Source organism: Elephas maximus, chromosome 4, assembly GCF_024166365.1.
Source record: "Elephas maximus indicus isolate mEleMax1 chromosome 4, mEleMax1 primary haplotype, whole genome shotgun sequence".
Taxonomy (NCBI): domain Eukaryota; kingdom Metazoa; phylum Chordata; class Mammalia; order Proboscidea; family Elephantidae; genus Elephas; species Elephas maximus.
In genome coordinates, this window is record NC_064822.1 from 45,289,054 (window position 1) to 45,309,393 (window position 20,340).

At 39.8% G+C, this 20,340-nt stretch overlaps 1 protein-coding gene across 2 annotated transcripts in view; it reads right to left on the reverse strand.

Annotated features, from left to right (window-relative positions):
- DHTKD1 (dehydrogenase E1 and transketolase domain containing 1) overlaps positions 1–20,340 on the reverse strand; it is a 79,810-nt gene that overhangs the window by 51,312 nt on the left and 8,158 nt on the right. Inside the window, exons 1-3 of one of the 2 annotated variants that reach the window (XM_049881974.1) lie at positions 6,127–6,214; positions 4,980–5,091; positions 318–529 (exon numbers count right to left, since the gene is read on the reverse strand). In XM_049881974.1, the coding sequence (XP_049737931.1) occupies positions 318–529; positions 4,980–5,016 (249 nt within the window). In that variant the 5' untranslated portion in view covers positions 5,017–5,091; positions 6,127–6,214. Of the gene's footprint in view, positions 1–317; positions 530–4,979; positions 5,092–6,126; positions 6,283–20,340 lie in introns of those variants that run through there. The other variant, XM_049881973.1, reaches the window with a different exon arrangement.

The following is a 20,340-nucleotide window of genomic DNA, read 5'->3' on the forward strand; positions in this document are numbered from 1 at the left end:
GGATTTTGTAGTATTCTGTAGAATGAATAGATAAATGCATAAAAGGTATTTTGACTGAGGAGAACCAACAGCTCATTTGTTTGAGGTTCTACTCTTTTCTACTCAGAATGAAGTGGTATGTGTGTTACATTGTCTGTTGTGTCGAGGGAATGGTGGGGCTAAGTTCAGAGAGTTTGTGCCTTAATTCCCTTTCTTCAATATTTATATCTTTGTAGAATATGAGCTGATCTATTCCATCAATATTAGCCATTACTTTGTGAACTTTCACTTAAAGCAAAATAAAAATTAAAAAAAAAAATTATCCATTACTTTTATACCTGAGATTCCAGCATTAGTTTTGACAGATATTTTCGCTCTTCAGTGGTAAATGTTTCCTTTTTCAGCTCCTCAAATCGCTTCGCAAACCAGTCTTTCTCCTCCTGGCTCTGAAGCTGAGAGGTTTCAATAGAAACTTGTCCACAGTAGATTTGGTTAAGATAGACTAATACTTCCTCAAGAGAAGCCTCTTCCTTCCCCATGTTCAATAATCCTATAAAACAGAATCAAAGGGATCATTTTAAAGAATAACCAACCATGTAGAAAACAAATATTAGAACACACCAAAATAAAAGTTTCAATTCAGGGAATTTCATTCCTAATAACTAGGGTCATTATCAATGCTTATCTTGATTTTTCTAAAGGCAAAACTAAAAATATGGCCAAAGGCCACAAAGTAGTAAAACTAGGAAGGAAAAAAAAATTTTTTTAACAAGAACACAACCGTGTTGTTTTATGCCAAGTTTTAATTCTACAGTAATTTCAAACTAAAATTTGAAACCTATATTCATCTGCTTTATAGCTAAAAATCATACATTCTACCTTTAGCTGAAACACTTATCTACCAAAATATTCAAATCTTACTAATACCTACAAATCAATGTCTATCATTGAACAGTTGATCTTAGTGTGAATTTAAACGTAAATTAATGTTAATATCAAAGCAACATTTTAAGGTAAAAGGAAATGTACCTGAATCTCAGCCAAATAAAAGGAAGGGTTGTATGACAGTTCATTAGCTCAGCACCAAATCAGTTATCAGTCATCAGTCACTTCTCTAATCCTACAACATGGATCTAACAAACCAACACTTACTTTATATTGCTTATGGTTTCTTACAATAAGCTTTAGCTCTTTGATATTGATTGACCATTCAATTGTAAAAATTGCTTTGGGTTTCTCATATTTTCTGTTTATTTTTATGAATTATATGTATTTCAAAACCCTTAAAAAAAGAGGATATAGAGATATGTAGTTATAGATAAACAGTAGTTTAGCTATACGTAGTTAAAGATAACTTTGTTCATCCTATAAACAGGTCTGGAGTATTCATTCATGCCAGGAACTGTGTTAGCACTGAGTGTACAAACATGACTAAGAAACAGTCTTTTCCCTCAAGGAAAATCATAGCCTTACAGGAGAAGAAAGATTTAGAGACAAATAACAACAATATGTCATATACCAACCAAACCAAACCCATTGCCATCGAGTCGATTCCAACTCATAGTGACCCTATAGACTGGTGGTTTCTTCCAGTAAGAAGAATGTACTTTGCGTTAAGTACCTTCATGTCTCAGTCAAATGCTGAATGGAGGATTTGAAAATATTTTTAAGGTAGTTTTATTCTGATGTCAAGTTAAATGTTTTGTTTGTTTTGGTAAATGTGCTATTGTTGAGGGTTGCCTACAGTACTGTGAGAGCATAGATGAAGGAATATTGAAGTCTACCTTGGCAAGCTACTTGGCAAGCTTCACAGAGCAGGATGGTTGCTACATCTTACCCCTTGAAGAGGATCCCACAAAAGAGATGAAAAAGATCTGAAAGGTAGAGGAGGAAGGACAGGAAAGAGGAGTGTTATGGGAACCAAGACTACCCAAATTCTTCTCCAAGACTGTTGAGTGTTATGTGTGTGTGGTTGTGGGGTGGGGAGGAGAGTGGGATGAGCAGGCTGGTGTCCTAAGAAATCAAAGGAGAGTGTTCTCAAATGCGAGCTTGGAATAGTTCAAAATATTAAATACAAAAGGGCAGCAGGGCAGAAAGGTAATTTCAAAAAAAAGAAAAAAATCAGTTTAAGTCTGGTCAGCAAGAGCAGTGAGCACGTTCTCATGGTCTGACAGAAAGCATGTTCAAAAAAGTGGAAGAAAGTCACTTTTTATAGGACACTAAAGAAGGAAATGATCAGCCATTTGTAGTGCCACTAAAATAAATCAAATAAGGGCTAAAATTTTCTATTTGATTTGGCAGTTAAGTGGACTGGTAAAATCTTCAAGAGAAATTTCAGTAGACCAGTAGAGAAAAGGGAGATCAAAGTTGGTATAATAGTAAATTAAAAACCCTTTGCTGTTGAGTTGATTCGGACTCATAGCAACACTATTGGACATAGTAGAACTGCCCCATATGGTTTCCAATGACCAGCTGGTGGATTCCAACTGCCAACCTTTTGGTTAGCAGCCAGACAATTAACCACTGAGCCATAAATTAGAGGTAAGGAAATAGGAACAATTTCCACAGGCTATTCAAGAATCTTGGCTAGAAAAGTAAGAAGAATTAAAGGCAGTAGTTAAAAAGGTGGAGGGATGAAGAAAGGATCTTAAAGATGTAAAAACCTTGACTTTATATGCTGAAAAGAAGAAGCCTGTGGAGAAGAGGAGTTGAAGAGAAGATAATTCATGAACTGAGATCCCAGAGGAGGCAAAGGGAGCAAGAACCATAGGTTGGTAGAAGGATTAGCCAAGGATAAGCTAAGAGATACTTCTTCCTCAAGAAAGGTGAGAGAGTTGTGGCTGGGTCTAGAATTAGATAACCTTGTAAGTCAGGGAGCAAAAGTGGTTCCTATCAGTGAAGTAGGAGGATGAGGGTGAGGGCAGAAGGGCAGGCATCATTTTAAGAGGGCAGAAGGAGTAGGGATATTTCAAGATGAGTCTTAATGGGATATGACTAAGGATGAATCAAAGGATAGCTGGGTGGCATTAATAGGACTGGTTGAAATTGTGAACCTGGAGTGGAACCATGGTTGCATGGATCAATCACGCTTAGTTCACTAGAAAGCCTGAAAAATCCATATCTTTGTACTATTACCATTGAAAACTTGTAGTACAAATGCAGCAGAAGATAAGGATGCAAGAAAGTTGAGGGTGGTAGTGAAACTGGTTGAAATGACGGGGCTTATATCGGGAAGCAAAGGAGGAAAAGCCAGAAAGGAATTGGTTAACTGGGAAAAAATGGAGAAGCTAAAGAACCAGGGGTCAGACTGAGCTCAAAGCTCAATGGTAGTAGGCCTGGTAAAGTAAAGTAGCTGGAAGGATGGATTAATTACGGTAAGAGTGTTAAATATTGTAATTAAGATTTCAGAGACATAGCAGCTAAAGTGGATTGTACGTGATGGTCTTGGACTAAAGAAAGCCACAGTGGTAGACTGTGTTGTCACATGAAGTGCTGATGTGGATGTTCAAGTCTCCCAAGTAATGGCAAGAGTTGTCATGAAGAGGAAGATCGAGTCAGATAACAGATGGAATGAACTGGAGGTCAGTAGTCACTGCAGTAAGGCAAAAGAAGGTATAGCCATACAGCATGAGTTGTAAAGCAGGAGGAATTTCTCTTAGAAGGTGGGAGGAAGTAGCCATGTAGGGCTTTCTCTATCCTTCCTCCTCCCCTGAGACTTGAAATACCTCAAAGAGAGAAAATAGGCAGCTTCTACTTGAAAGCTGCAAAGGAACAGGGAACTTCAAGAAACTTGAACTTTCAGGCTGCAGTTAAGAGAGAAACATTGATGGGATGTTGTGTAAATAGGTCGAGGATGGGAGGGTGCAATGGAATGGAGTTCCAAAGGACACGATAAAGAGCTGGGGAGATAACAGTGGGAGGAAGATGAACTAAAGGAGAAGAATCATATCAGCAGATCAGAGATGTCAGATGACCAAGGATTTAACATTTTGAGTAGTGACTAAGACAACATATACACACACAACCTTAACTCTAAATGTCTTCTGGCATTAAGTCAGTATATATACACTTCAAATTTTCATTCAACTGTCCCTGCCCTTAATACATACGTAATTAACTACTACTCAATATATATAACATTTTATAGATCACAAAATGTCTTCACACATATTTTAATTTTGGCAGAATTTTCTTTTTCAAAGATTGAATATTCCAAAAGTGGCTTCAACTCTATTTCTTATCCCACATGTTTTTCCAGAGCCTTGCCACTCTCCCACCACAAGTGGTGTCTTTATCCCCTCCCCTTGAACCTAGGCAGCCTCTGTAACTGCCTTGACTAGTAGAGTTTGGCAGAAGTGACACCATGTGACTCTCAAGGCTAGGTCATAAAAAGTGATATACAGTTTCTGCCTGGCTCCCTTTGTAGAGACACATACCTTTCGAGTCCTGAGAGCCATCATATAAGAAGTCTGGTTACTTTGAAGCCACCAAGCTGGAGAAACCATGTGGAGAGACTACACAGGCATAGAGAGAAATACCCAAGGAGCTGAATTCCAGCCCCAGCTGTTTGAGTCATAGACCCTAGACATGTGAGTGACTGAATCTTTAAATGACTCCAGCCTGACCATTGTTTGACTGGAACTTCATGAGAGACCCCAGCTGAGAATGACCTGCCTGGGTTCAGTCAATCCCCAGAACCATAACAGATAATAAAGTGTTGTGCTTTTAAAGCCACTGTTCTTTGGTAAACCAAAAACCCAGTGCTGTCCAGTCGATTCTGACTCATAATGACCCTATAGGACAGAGTAGAACTGCCCCGTAGAGTTTCCAAGGAGCGCCTGGCAGATTCAAACTGCCGACCCTCTGGTTAGCATCTGTAGCACTTAACCATTATGCCACCAGGGTCTCCTGTTCTATAGTAGTTTATAAATTTATAAACAATAAATAGCCAGGATATTACTAATTGATAAATAACCAGAATTTGACATTTCCAAGATTACCTTTAAGAAGTAACATGAGGCAGGACCCCAAGATCATGATTGGTGATGCAGGCCCAACTTTATTGGAGTTCCCAGGTTAGGAAAAGTAGAAAGTTATGGGCAAGAACACAGGCTGCAGTAAAGAAGAGAGGCTTTGAAAGTAGTCAGACCTGGGTTGTCATCATTCCACCTCTTCCACTTTCTAGCTACAAGTTATTTAAATTCTGAGTATCTCCATTAAGATGGTAGTAACAACTTCCGGGGGTGGTTGCAAGAATGTATTAACATATAAAGTGTATGGCTCATGTTGTTGTTATTGTTGGGTGCCGTTGAGTCAACTTTGACTTAGCAAAATACCATGTGACAGAGTAGAACTGCCCCATAGGGTTTTCTAGGCTACTACTATATATAACATTTTATAGATCTTTATGGGAGCAGATTGTCAGGTCTTTCTCCCATGGAGCCACTTGGTGGGTTAGAACTGCTAACCTTCCAGTTAGCAGCTGAGCACTTAGCCATTGTGCCACCAGGGCTCCTCTGGCACATACAGGAGCTCAATAAGTTTTGAACACAAGAAACAAGCCCTCTCAGAAGACCACTCTAGTGCCTCAAGACTCCTCCTCCCTGACAGCACTTGAAACATGCTCCTCATTGTCTCCTCAGAGAAGCCTCAGCTCCGGTGGGCATGCAGCTTCTTCAAGAACGGAGAACGGAGCTTGTTATGGATTGAGCTGTGTCTCCCAAAAACATATGTTGAAGTCCCAGTACCTGTGAGCATGACTTTTTGGAAACAGGGTTTTTAAACGTGCTATCAGTTAGGTTAACACGAAGTCATACTGGAGTAGGGTACAGGCACAGCAGAAAGAGGGCCATATCACTATGGAGGCAGAGATTAGAATTATGCTGCAGCTACAAGCCAGGGAATGCCTGGGGCTACCAGAAGCTGCCAGAGACAAGAAAGGATCTTCCCCTAGAGCCTTCAGAGAGAGCAAGGTCCTGCTGGCACCCTGAATTCAAACTTCTTGCCTCCAGAACTACAAAAGAATAAATTTCTTGTCATTTTTAAGCAACCCACTTTCTGGTGCTTTGTTATGACAGTCCAAAGATACTGATTCCCAGCTCACATTGGCAGTTCTCTGCTCCCACCATGGCTGTTAATGAGCTTTACCTGTGGTATTAAAGGGTCCTTGAAGGGTCTCCACAAGACCTTGAATTTCAGGCACATTCTCCAGCAGGGCTTGTCCCGTAAAGAGAGGGTTGATTTTGGCAGCTTTATGACCGTGTTCACGATATACTGTCACCAATCTGGCAAGGCCATGATCAACTAATTCAGGGGAAAACAAAACAACACAAACAGTTTAGGAAATGCCCACAAGTGCAAAATCAGCTTTTGAAAGAAGGCTTTGTGGCTTTAGACATTTTTTATGCATTGTTCCTGCCCACTACATCTGCCATTGATTTTCAGGTTTAAAGACTATCAGAATCTCAGTAAACATATGGATTTACTTAAATTTATCTTGTGATAGCTGAAGCTACTGGAAGGAAAAAAAAAAAAGGAAATAGAACAGCAGGCACATTTGTAAAAAACAGCTATGTAGATGGATAAGCATTAGAAATACCCCCAAAACTGAAGATATTGCTCAAATGCTGAGATTATGCATAACTATAGTTTTTTCCTGAAATATTTTCATATTTTATATCTTGTATCTTAACATAAAAATAAAAATTTGTAGGTAGAACTACAAAATCAACTTTTCATTTCCTCCCTTATGTCTCAAAGACCCCAGGTACATAGTTATTTTATAACTCATAAAAGATTAGGAAAAGATTTTAGAGATTATTTAGTCACTCATATAACACCAAAAAAAAAAATACCCTTTATAAAATCCCAGTTGAGTGACTGCCTGGACTCCACTAAAATGGAAGTCATTATCTTTCAATAAACCCAATCCTATCTTAGACTATTTTGTTGTCGTTATTGTTAGGTGCCATCGAGTTGGTTCTGACTCATGGTGACCCTATGTACAACAGAATGAAACACTGCCCCATCCTACGCCATCCTCACAATTCTTGTTATGCTTGAGTCCATTGTTGCAGCCACTGTGTTACTCCATCTCTTTGAGGGTTTTTCAATTGTTCGCTGACCCTCTACTTTACCAAGCATGATATCCTTCTCCCGGAAATGATCCCTCCTGATAACGCGTCCAAAGAATGTGAGACGAAGTCTTGCCATCCTAGCTTCTAATGAGCAATCTGGCTGTATTTCTTCCATGACAGATTTGTTCGTTCTTTTGGCAGCCCATGGTATATTCAATACTCTTTGCCAACACCGTAATGAAAATGCATCAAAATTTCTCTTGGTCTTCTTTATTCACTGTTCAGCTTTCACAAGCTTATGAGGAGACTGAAAACACCATGGCTTGGGTAAGGTGCACCTTAGTCCTTAAAGTGACATCTTTGCTTTTTAACACTTTAAAGAGATCTTTCGCAGCAAAGTAGCCCAATGCAATGTGTCATTTGATTTCTTGACTGCTACTTCCGTGGCTGTTGATTGTGGATGCAAGTAAAATGAAATCTTTCACATCATCAATCTTTTCTCCATTTATCATGATGTTGCTTATTGGTCCAGTTGTGAGGATGTTTGTTTCTTTATGTTGGGGAGTAATCCATACTGAAGGCTGTGGTCTTCAATTTTCATCAGTAAGTGTTTCAAGTTCTCTTCACTTTGAACAAGTAAGGTTGTGTCATCTGCATATCGCAGGCTGTTAATGAGTCTTCCTCCTATCCTGATGCCCCATTCTTCTTCATATAGTCCAGCTTCTCAGATTTTTTGCTCAGCATAAAGACGGAGTAAGTATGGTGAAAGGATACAACTCTGACACACATCTTTCTTGACTTTAAACCAATCAGTATCCCCTTGTTCTGTCTGAACAACTGCCTCTTGATCTATGTAAAGGTTCCTCATGAGTACAATTAAGTGTTCTGGAGTTCCCATTCTTCGCAATGTTATCCATAATTTGTTATGATTCATACAGTCAAATGCCTTTGCATAGTCAAAAAAACACAGGTAAACATCCTTCTGGTATTCTCTGCTTTCAGCCAGGATCCATCTGACATCGGCAATGATATCCCTGGTTCCACGTCCTCTTCTGAAACTGGCCTGAATTTCTGGTAGTTCCCTGTCAATATACTGCTGCAGCTGTTTTTGAAAGATCTTCAGCAAAATTTTGCTTGCATGTGATATTAATGGTATTGTTCCATAATTTCCACATTTCGTTGGATCACCTTTCTTGGGAATAGGCATAAATATGGATCTCTTCCAGTCGGTTGGCCAGGAAGCTGTCTTGCATATTTTGTGGCATAGACAAGTGAGCACCTCCAGCGCTGCATCTGTTTGTTGAAACATCTCAATAATAAATTATGGATAACATTGCAAAGAATGGGAATTCCAGAACACTTAGTTGTGCTCATGAGGAAACTTTATACAGATCAAGAGGCAGTTGTTCAGACAGAACAAGGGGATACTGATTGGTTTGAAGTCAGGAAAGGTGTGCATCAGGATTGTATTCTTTCACCATACCTATTTAACCTGTATGCTGAGCAAATAATCTGAGAAGCTGGACTATATGAAGAAGAATGGGGCATCAGGATTGGAGGAAGACTCATTAACAACCTGTGTTATGCAGATGACACAACCTTGCTTGCTGAAAGTGAAGAGGACTTGAAGCACTTACTAATGAAGATTAAAGACCACAGCCTTCAGTATGGATTACACCTCAACATAAAGAAAACAAAAACCCTCACAACTGGACCAATGAGCAACATCATGATAAACAGAGAAAAGACTGAAGTTGTCAAGGATTTCATTTTACTTGGATCCACAATCAACAACCATGGAAGCAGTAGTCAAGAAATCAAAAGACGCATTGCATTGGATAAATCCACTGCAAAGGAGCTCTTTAAAGTGTTGAAGAGCAAAGATGTCATCTTGAAGACTAAGGTGTGCCTGACCCAAGCCATGCTATTTTTAATTGCATCATATGCATGTGAAAGCTGGACAATGAATAAGGAAGACTGGAGAAGAATTGACATCTTTGAACTGTGGTGTTGATGAAGAATACTGAGTGTACCATGGACTGCCAAAAGAAGGAACAAATCTGTCTCAGAAGAAGTACAACCAGAATGCTCCTTAGAAGCAAGGATGGCGAGACTGTGTCTTACATACTTTGGACATGTTGTCAGGAGGGATCAGTCCCTGGAGAAGGACATCATGCTTGGCAGAGTACAGGGTCAGTGGAAAAGAGGAAGACCCTCAACGAGGTGGACTGACATAGTGCCTGCAACAATGAGCTCAAGCATAACAACGATTGTAAGGATGACTCAGGACTGGGCAGTGTTTCGTTCTGTTGTGCACAGGGTCGCTATGAGTCGGAACCAGCTTGACAGCACCTAACAACAGTAGATTTGATTCCTGTTATTCCGTCTGGTGAGGTTCACGTGTATTGTCACCATTTATGTTCTTGGAATAAGGTATTTGAAATGAAGAAGTCATTGATCTTGCAAAATTCTATCATGTGATCTCCGGTATAGTTTCTATCACCAAAGCCATGTTTTCGAACTACCAATCCTTCTTCGTTTTCAACTTTTGCATTCAAATCACCAGTAATTATCAATGCATCTTGATTGCATGTTTGATCAATTTCAGACTGCAGAAGTTGGTAAAAATCTTCAATTTCTTCATCTTTGGCCTTAGTTGTTGGTGCATAAATTTGAATAACATTCGTATTAACTGGTCTTCCTTGTAGGTGTATGGATATCATCCATTTACTGACAGCATTGTACTTCAGGATAGATCTTGAAATATTCTTTTTGGCAATGAATGCAATGTCATTCCTCTTCAAGTTTTCATTCCCGCCATAGCAGGCCATATGATTGTCTGATTCAAAATGGCCAGTACCAGTCCATTTCAGCTTACTAATGCCTACGATATCGATGTTTATGCATTCCATGTCATTTTTGACAACTTCCGATTCCTGAGATTCATACATCATGCACTCCACATTTCGATTATTAATGGGTGTTTACAGCTGTTATTCACATTTCGAGTGGTGGCAAATCAGCAAATGAAGGTTCCGAAAGCTTGACTCCAACTGTGTTATTAAGGTCAACCCTACTTTGAGGTGGCAGCTCTTTCTCATTAGTATTTTGAGTGCCTTCCAACCTGAGGGGCTCATCTTCCAGCACAGCAATGTTCTGCTGCTATTTGTAAGGTTTTCACTGGCCAATTTTTTTGGAAATAGACTGCCAGGTTCTTCTTCCTAGTCTGTCTTAGTCTAGAAACTTCATTGAAATCTATTCACCAAAGTGACCCTGCTGGTATCTGAAATGCCAGTAGCAAAACTTCCAGTATCACAGCAACACACACACCGTATGACAAGCTGACAGACACGTGATGGTATTCTCAACCTTAATTTAAGTTTTTAGTCCCTGTTTTATAAAGAAGAAAACCTTCTGTACTGGGTTGAATTTGTTGTTGCTGTTGCATGAGTCGTTTTCAACTCGTAGTAACCTCATGCAACAGAGTAGAACTGTTCCACAGGGTTTTCTTGGCTGTAATCTTTACAAAAGCAGATTCCCAGATATTTCTCCAGCAGAGCTGCCGAGTGGGTTCGAACCACCAACCTTTCAGTTAGCAATTGAGCAAATAACCATTTGCACCACCAGAGTTCCTCTGGGTTGAATAGGATCCCCCAACTCAGAACCTCAGAATTTGTGTCCAACTCAGAACCTCAGAATGTCACCTTATTTGGAAATAGGGTCTTTGCAGATCTAATTAAGTGAAAATGCGGTCATGCTGGATGGATTAGGATAGGCCCTAAACCCAATGACTGGTGTCCTTCTAAAAAGGCCATGTGAAAACACACGGTGACACAGAAAGAAGGCCATGTGAACACAAGAGAAGAGATAACAGCTACAAGCCAAGGAATGCCAAGGATTGCTGGTAACTACCAGAAGCTAGGGAGAGACAAGTAAAGGTCCTCTCCTACATCTCCTACAGCCTTCAGAGAAAGCATAGCCCTAATGACACCTTAACTTCAGACCTGTAGTCTCCCAAACTGTGAAATAAATTTCTGATGTTTTAGGCCACCAAGTTTGTAGTAATGGTTGCCCCAGGAAACGACTATATCTTCATATTTGGTGCTGAAATCTAGATAGACTATATCGAAGGCATTGCCTCTGTTGACCACTCTCTGCTTTAAAAAAAAAAAAAAAAAAATCTTGCCTAGGCTCTACAGCATTGCAAGCTCCTGGATTTCCTCCTACCTCACTGGTTACTCAACTGCAGTCACTTCTAGGGGCTCCTCTTCTTTGCCCATCTCTAAAACATTGGTGTTCCTTGGGTCTGTTCAGAGCCTTCTTCTCAATCTGTTTCTTTCTGGGTGGTCTCCTTCACTTTCCATGGCTTCAATTATCATCCACAAAACTACATCTTTAGTGTGATAAGTACAATAATAAATATACAGGGGTATTAACGACCCTTTGGTTAGCAGCCGCAGCACTTAACCACTACACCACCAGGGTTTCCGATTTTTATTAACACCCTCATAGGAATCTAGCACCCCTACTGAAAACATTTTCTTAACAAACTCACGTCAGCTCCTAAATATCACTGCTTCTATTTCTAACTACTCACTAGGCAGGCTTTTAATGGTACACTAGAATATGGATATGGGAATTGGCACAAAATGACACTGCTCACCCCCCAAGAACATGTGGCACAGGCTGTTTTGGCAGACCCAGAGAGAGGAATATTCTCCTCCCCGATAGTTCTGGGCACAGCATCCTATATCCATCCTGGAAATCTACTTTCTCTCAGGCCCTCCTTTCATTGTTCTGATTTTCTCTAACAGACCAATCTCATTTGCCTTCCCTCTATCCCTCCCAGATGCTGCACTGTGACCCCTGGAATGCTGTTTCATGATTAACAAAATTTACTACATTCTTAGCCTCTTCCCTGAATATCTTTCTTTTTTTTGTAACAAGACCAAATTTTTATTAGAATTAACAGATGTAAAATGACATTTTAATAAATATAACAAACGTAATAGGGAAAAATAAAAAGAATTCTAAAAACTTTACACAATCTTCAATGAAAGTGTACATATAGGCAATTTACATAAAGAATTGCTACTAATTATACTCACAGCTTTTCAGAGTTCTATAATTTTAACTAAATAGAGTTAAAAGTGAAATAGCAAATTCCTCACACTGTCTATATCCATACTTTGGACACCTTATATATCAATATTTAAAGTTTTTAATGTGACAAATGAGATTGCTTCTTGCTTGTGAATTTGTCTAGTTGAGGTTAAATTGATGACAATGCTACCCACAGGAGATAATGAATATTTAAAGTGAGTTTCTGTGGTTTGTTCTAACAAGGCTTAGAGAAGCCAGTTTCACGGAGGTATGTTGAAGGGAATAGAAGCGATTTTAAAGCAATCTCAGCAAGCTCAGGATACTCATTTTTAACTTTTACCTAAAATGAAGTAAGTGATGCTGTATTTTCAAAATTCATCTTCAATCCTTCATCAGTAGCCAGCTTCAACAACTTATCCTGTAGGGACACAGTTAGACTTAAATTATTTTTTGATGAAAGAAATGGATTTTGGATCCATGAATTTCCTATTTGTGGATCTCCTTTTGATGGAAAATAAAATTCAAAACATTTTAACATATTTGTTAGATGCTCATTGATGACTTTTCACAGATGTACAACGTCAAGATCATTACCTACTTCACTGATAATTGTTGTTAAATTATGGAACATGTCATAACAATCTGCAGACACTCTACTTTTCCACGTTTCTAACTTTTCTTTTTGTCCTTCAAGTTGATCAGCCATTGGAAAACATGCTGCGTTCTTTCCTTGCATAGAAGCATTAAGGTCATTAAAAATGCTGAAGATATCAGACAAGTCTGGCTGTCCAATTCGGTCTTTAAAAAGCTGGGAGCAAACTGCTTTCTTGCTTTGCAGAAACACTAAGAGTTCATCTCGTAATTCAAACATTCTCAAGGAAATTTTTCCCCACGATAATCAGCATGCAGCAACAGTTTCTTATGATCAGTTTCCATATTATCGCATAAAAAAAGAGAATAACCTTGAATTTAACGCATTGGCCTTCACATAATTCACAATTTTTTCTATGTCGGCAAGCACGCTATTTAGTTCAGCTGATATTTTTTCATAGCAAGACTTTCCCAATGAACGAAGCAATGGGTTGTTTTACATTCTGGTGCAATCACTTCAGAATGTTTTCCTGTCACTGAAGCTGCACCATCAGAACATACTCTTCCACAGAACTTAAATTCCAACCCACATTTGTTGACAATGTAGTTCTTCACAGCTTCATATAGTTCTGAGCTAGTTGTTTGTAGGCAAAAAAAAAAAAACCCCAAACTCATTGCCGTCAAGTCAATTCCGACTCATAGCGACCCTATGGGACAGGGTAGAACTGTCCCATAGAGTTTCCAAGGAGTGTCTGGTGGATTTGAACTGCCGACCTTTTGGTTAGCAGCTGTAGCACTTAACCACTATGCCACGAGGGTTTCCGTTTGTAGGCAAAGCAGCTGAAAAAAGAATTCTTCCCTTATACCATCATGTTTGAACCTCACGTATACTAAAAGAATTACCACATTAGCCATATCTCTGCATCCACCAAGTTGCAAAGGAAAGTGCTTTGCTAGGTTTATTTGTTCTATGAGTTGGTCTTCCATATCATTAGCCAGTTCCCGAATACATCGAGCTATGGTATCATTGGAAAGTGGTACTTGAGCTACTTTTTTTTGCTGCAGGTTCACCCAACATTTCCAAGTAAACTTCTTTTGGCAATTGTGTACAGCGTTTTAGACTTAGCAACTGGAAGTGCTACCTTATAAGAAGCCCACAAAGTACTAAATTTTGTATGTGAAACATTAAACACCTGCTTTGGTTGGCTTTTTAATTCACTTTTCCTTTCAAAGAATTCTTCTGGTTATGAACTTATTTCTTTATGTTTTGAATATAAATGCCACTTAAGTTTTGATGGTTTCATTTGCTTCATTAGCCAGTATAGCTCCACAAATAACACGCTGTGGTTTTAGCACTTCACCATCAATCACGGCTACTACACCAAACTCAGTATATGAGGGATCGTACTTCCAAGTAAAACTAGTATGCATTCACTTGGTTTTCACTTTTTGAGAATGACTTCCATTGTTACCATTTCTTTTCCTATTACTACTGTCTTCAGAAAGTGTGTCTCTTATTGACAAAAAAATCCAGTGAAGCTTGTTTCGCCATTCAATCTCTTCCTTTTCCTGGTAAAAACAGTGTCTCTGAAGGCTTTAGCATTTTACATGGTCGAACAGCCAGACGTCTTTGAGGCTCATCATGTTTCCTTTTCATTGGAGTGGTCTTATAACAAAGACTACAAGTTATCCTGCGGCCATCGCCATCAGTCTCACTTTGAGGGCACTCCACAGATTGCATGGACATTTCCATCCCATGATATACAACTCTTAGCACCTGTGCATTCTTTTTCACAAACTACACAAGATAAAAATCTTGGTCTACTTTCAGAAGGTTTTTTTTCCGCCATCTTCCTTGTAATAAAAAGGTTCTCTTCAATATTACTACTATCTGTTCCAGTCTCAATGTTTTCTTCATACTGGGTCTTAAAGTATTTTCTAACTCTTCGTCAGCTTGTTCTAACTCATTTTCTGTGCTCAGGCTGGCCACAAGTTCTTCAGTTAACTGAGAATGAAACAGGCCCGGTTTTGCTTCAGGGCTAAATGTACCTTCTCTTGGAGTCTGTTGCATGTCTCTGTGTTAGGGCTGATTTTGGGTCATCTGAATGAACCACAAAAATTCAGCCCAGTGTGATAAGTTGTTAGCTTGCCTCCAGGAGATAATCCTATTTTGGATATCCACATTAGTTTTCTCCATAGAGTTTTGGCTTTGGCAGGTCCAAGGGTTCCCACGGACAATTTTCAACTCAGACCAAATATTACTGAGTTCACTAACAATCTGGCTTGAAAATTCCCTCCCATTGTCAGACACTGGGTGCTCCAATAATTGTAAAAATATCTAAAAGAGCACGTGCAACTTCCTTGGGCCATTTGGATTTTAATGACCTCAAAACACTTATCCGTGTACGGAGGTCTTGATAATGCATAATAAATTTGTATTCCACATCAGGATTCAATTGCATATCTATAAGATCCACTTGGCATCTTAAGTTAACTTCCTTAATTGACTGTGATGTTAAAATTTTCTTGGATTTTGAATTTTTCTGTTAGCATGGTTTGCAGAGTGTCAGGTATAGCATAATAACTTCTTTTGTAATGTTTTTATATTTCACTTGTAATTCTTTTTTTCCATGCAGGTGTGTCCTCCATGTCCATTACTGAGATGCGTATCATGCAGAATGTCAAATTTTCGCTGTGTAAATAATACCATATTTTACCTGTTTCCCCATTTACAGCCTGAATCAGTTTCTCATTTCCTTGGACAAGGATCACATCAAATCCAGCCAAACAACAGTAGTGAACTGATTCCTTTTTTCCTTAGCTTTAGCCTCTCTCACTTCCCTTAACAATTGACAGTACCTTGTTTTAGAAAACATCTTACTGTTATTACCTTTATTTTCCAGTAACACTGCTAAGCTTCTGAAGAACTCTTCTCTCATGTTTTCTGGATCAATTTCTGTTTCATTAGCATCTAAGTTACTGAAGTTATCGTCACCTACACTTTGTGACACCATGGAAAGCCATGAAAATGACTCATTATCTCGAAGTAGATATGGCTCTGGAGATTCACATTCCATTCTGTCCTCCATAGGATGGAGCTGGGTACCTAAGGACTTCTTTGCAATAACCAGAGGGGTCATTTCGTCCATAGGAACTTCCTGCCCATATGTGCCTGGTGGAAGCTTTTGAGACTGAGGCAGCTCAGCTTTTTGCGTTCCTTGTCTCCTCAACTTCTGCTTCCTGGTTTCTTGGCCTCTCGGCTCCTTGTGTCTCACGCCTGCATCTGCCCTGCCCTGTTCCAAAGCTCTGTAGCTCCACCAATAATTGCCTGGAGGTACCTCACTCCACCAGGAAGACTCTTGTGCACAGGCACTCAGCTCTCTCGCTCCGTGGGTCGGCTCCAGCAGTGTCTAGCACTGGTCTCCTGGTTCTGCTGCCGCAGGTCCTCTGCTGCTCTTTCTTACCATCTGCACCTTCTCTGGTGTTTCTTCCAAGTCTTCTATCCATTCACAGTTTCAAAACCACTTCCACATTTTATGTATCTGTTAGAGCACTCTCTTGGTACCAAATTCTTAGTTATCTAGTGCTGCCATAACAGAAATACCACAAGTGGATGGCTTTAACAAAGAGAAGTTTATTTTCTCACAGTAAAGTAGGCTAAAAGTTCAAATTCAGGGTCTCAGCTCCAGGGGAAGGCTTTCTCTCTCTGTCCGCCTTCTCATCAATCTTCCCCCAAACTAGGAGCTTCTGTGAGAAGGAACCCCGGGCCCAAAGGATGCGCTCTGCTCCTGGCACTGCTTTCTTGGTAGTATGAGATCCCCCCCCACCCCAGACATTTCTTATACTCCTGGTCCTAACTGAAATCTGGTCTTCCCCAGAGGACACGAGTAGAAGGTGAAGCTGCTCCGACTCCCATACCCACAGCCCTCAGATTTTGAAGGTGGAGTCAAAGCTTCCTCATTCCTCACTGACATTTCCATGTCATTACTCCTCTACCTTCTTATAGACCCTAAGTCTTCCGATGGTCACGCGATAATAATTTTAACTAATCTTCATTTCTGTATAGTCACTACAAAATAATGTTGTAAAAGAATGCTAAATGAAAAAAATTCAGTCTATTTAGATAGAAAAAAAGACTCTAAAATGGTGTATATATAGCATAAGCTTACTTTTTGTTAGTTTGCATATATGTGTGTGGAGAAAGAGAATTAGTATACATATGAATGAAATTGACCAAAAACTTAACAGCGATCATTCCTGAGTGTAGAAATTCCTGGTTTGCGTTTCCTTTCTGCTTCTCGTATTTTCTAAATTCTTCACAGTGAACATGTACCGTAGAGCTCTTTTAACTGCAGCCATTTAGATGACTTGCTGCCACTGCACTCTGAGAGCTTTGGATTGGCAGACTCCTCTCTAGTACACCTGGCATACCTGTCTTCACCAGTTGACTATATATTTGAAGAATCATATAGTTGTACATTATATTTGTTCCTAAGCCTGTTACTGTGGGAAAAAAAGCAAAATATTGGGGAAGAAATCAGAAAGATCTAGAGATATTCCGCAAGCAGACTGCTTTCATAGGTTCTTTTCATTTCAAAGATTTGCATATACACAAACAAAAAATATACATATTTAAGCTAAAATAAAATACTTAAGTCATCTCTCATTTCTTCATGACACTGTTCTTTGTTGTTGTGTGCCATCAAGTCGATTCTGACTCATAGCAATCCTACAGGACAGAGTAGAACTTCTCTACAGGGCTTCCTAGCATGTAAGCTTTACGGGAGCTGATCTCTAGATTTTTCTCCTACGGAGCTGCTGGGTAGATTCAAACTGCCAACCTTCTGGTTAGCAGCTGAGCACTTAACCGTTGTGCCTCCAGGGCTCCTTCTCCGTTCTTTAAATTGCTTTTTTAAAAATTAACTAACCAGGTTCCAGTTTCAAATGTTTTAGATAAAAGTGCTTCTGTTGTATTATTTTTGTAGCAAATCATGAAATCAAAATATTAAAAAGGATGATATTATAGCAATAAACCATCAAGTCGATTCTTGACTCATAGCAACCCTACAGAACAGAGGAGAACTGCCCCATAGAGTTTCCAAGGTGCAGCTGGGGGATTTGAGCTGCCTACCTTCTGATTAGCAGCCGAGCTCTTAACCACTGTGCCACCAGGGCTCCATCATAGCAATAGAATGAATATATTCATTTTAAAAAGGAGCCCTGGTGGTGCAGTGGTGAAGCACTCAGCTGCTAACCGAAAGGCTGGTAATTCGAACCCACCAGCTGCTCCATAGGAGAAAGATGTGACAATCTGCTTCTGTAAAGATTTACAGCCTTGGAAATCCTATGGGGCAGTTCTACTCTGTCCTACAGGATCACTATGAGTTGGAATTGACTCAATGACAGTGGGTTTGGTTTTGGTTTTTGGTATTCTTAAAACAATAACATCAACAACAACAAAAAACCTTCCTGTTAAAAGATATTTTAGGCTGCAAGATCCAACTCCCAGTCTGCAGCTGCAGCAGTTAGGGAGGGAGGAATAGCCTGCAAAGGAGCACAGGAAAAAACTGGGAGTGATAGAAATACTTGTAGCTTCGTTGTGGTGGTGGTTTCATAATTGTCTACATCTATCAACAGGCATTGGATTGTACATTTTCAACAGATGCGGTTTGTTGTACATAAATAACTCAATAAAGTTGATTTTAAAAAAGAAAACTAGGGGGAAATAACATAAATAACTCACCCATGCGTGTAACATGCATAGCGTGCCTAGGAACATAATACGCAAGGGGGTGGTGCAGAGGGCAAAAACGTATAACGCACATGTTATTTGCGTAAAAATACAGTAATTGGGTGTTCAAGCCCGTAACAAAGCCAGAGGGATTAGGGAAAACAACATAACACATATACACATGCACATTTCTCTTCAAAATAAAATGGAAAATATTGGAGGGATGCATCTGGCTCAGGAGCCTGGCACATAGTAGATACTCAAGAAATATGTGGTATTACTTGAACAGATGGACAGAAGTCCTGAGATTCAGCATATTGCAAAAGAGTGAAAGCTCTCCAGTGCCCTCAAACTTGGAGCACAAGAACTAGATTCTTCTTGCTCACTTTAAATTCCTCTTTTCTGAGAACTGCACCCTCCCATACCAAGGATTGGGTCTCCAGGAGCCATGTCTATGTTACTCTAATCAGCCTCCCTGCCACAGTTAATGGATTCCAAAGACACCTGAGTCAAGGTGAGACAGATTCAATCTTTCCAGAATTTGAGACTTGGAATTCAGAGACATGTTGTGGGAAGAGAGTTAGCCTGAGACTGCTTATCCTCAGAAAGGCCTGCTTACAAGGTTGGCCCTTGGCTGGTGTCTGAGAACTTGGATTTCAGGAGGATTCCCACCTTTCCCTAACTGATAAAAAAAAAAAAAAAAAAAACTGATAAAGGTAGCCCAAAATGCCTAGCCTGTTTGTGCAGACAATGAGGTTTATGCCGATCACCTGCTTTCCTTCTGGAAGTGTGAAATTTTGATATAAGCAGAGGGTGCCTACATTAGCAGCTCACAAAAAAAACCTTGGCCTTCCCTGTGCAGAAATGTCATACACACGTTGCTAAGTTTTCATCACTTGAGGAAGAGTGCACTCTGTGTGGCCCCTCATGAGAGGGAGAGTGCATAAGGAAGCTACACAGGGATTCCTCCAGACTCTGTGCCTTTTTCTATGATGATCCAGCTTCTCACACCACTGGAGTACATCTCAGCCACGAGTACAGCTATATGCTGAGTGCTATGAGTCCTTCTCTCTACACATAAGGGTGGTCTTAGGGACCCCAACCCACATGGTGTAGTTGCCACAGGAGCTGAGTCACATTAACGGCTACGCCCTGTTGGTCTACACACACCTTCTGCTGATATTCCCAAAGTTAGGTCTGGTTTTTCCCTTCCCACGTCTTGGTCGTTTGATTCATTCTTCAATTCTAGTAGACATCCTTATATTATTCAAATAAAGTCCCCTCTTGGCTTAAGATAACCAGTGTGGGTTTCTGTTGATAGCAAATAAAAGAATCTTGACTAATACAAAAGCTAAAAATAATGATGATAGAGATGTCTACATCAATTACTTCATTCTCCGCCATAAAAAAAAACATGCTGGTGGGGGCGGGGGCAGCACTGAAGTGTTTGCTTTTAGGAGGAAAAGTGTTCATATTAGCCAGTGTGAAGTGTACTGACCAGTAACCAGTAAACCAGTTGCCGCTGAGTCAGTTCCAACTCAGGGTGACCCCGTGTGAGTCAGAGCGGACCTGTGCTACATAGGGTTTTCCATGGCTGCTTTTTGAGGGGAGTAGATCCCCAGGCCTTTCTTCTGAGGCACCTCTGGGTGAATTTGAACCTCCAACCTTTTGGTTAATAGCTGAGCATGTTAACTATTTGCACCATCCAGGGACTCCACACTAACAGGTAACTGTGCTTAAACTGAAAGTCAATGGTAGTTCTTTTTCATCATCTAGTCATAAATAAAAAAAAATATATATATATATATATATATAAATACCTTCCCAAAAAATATCTAGAACACATTCGCAGTCCTATTG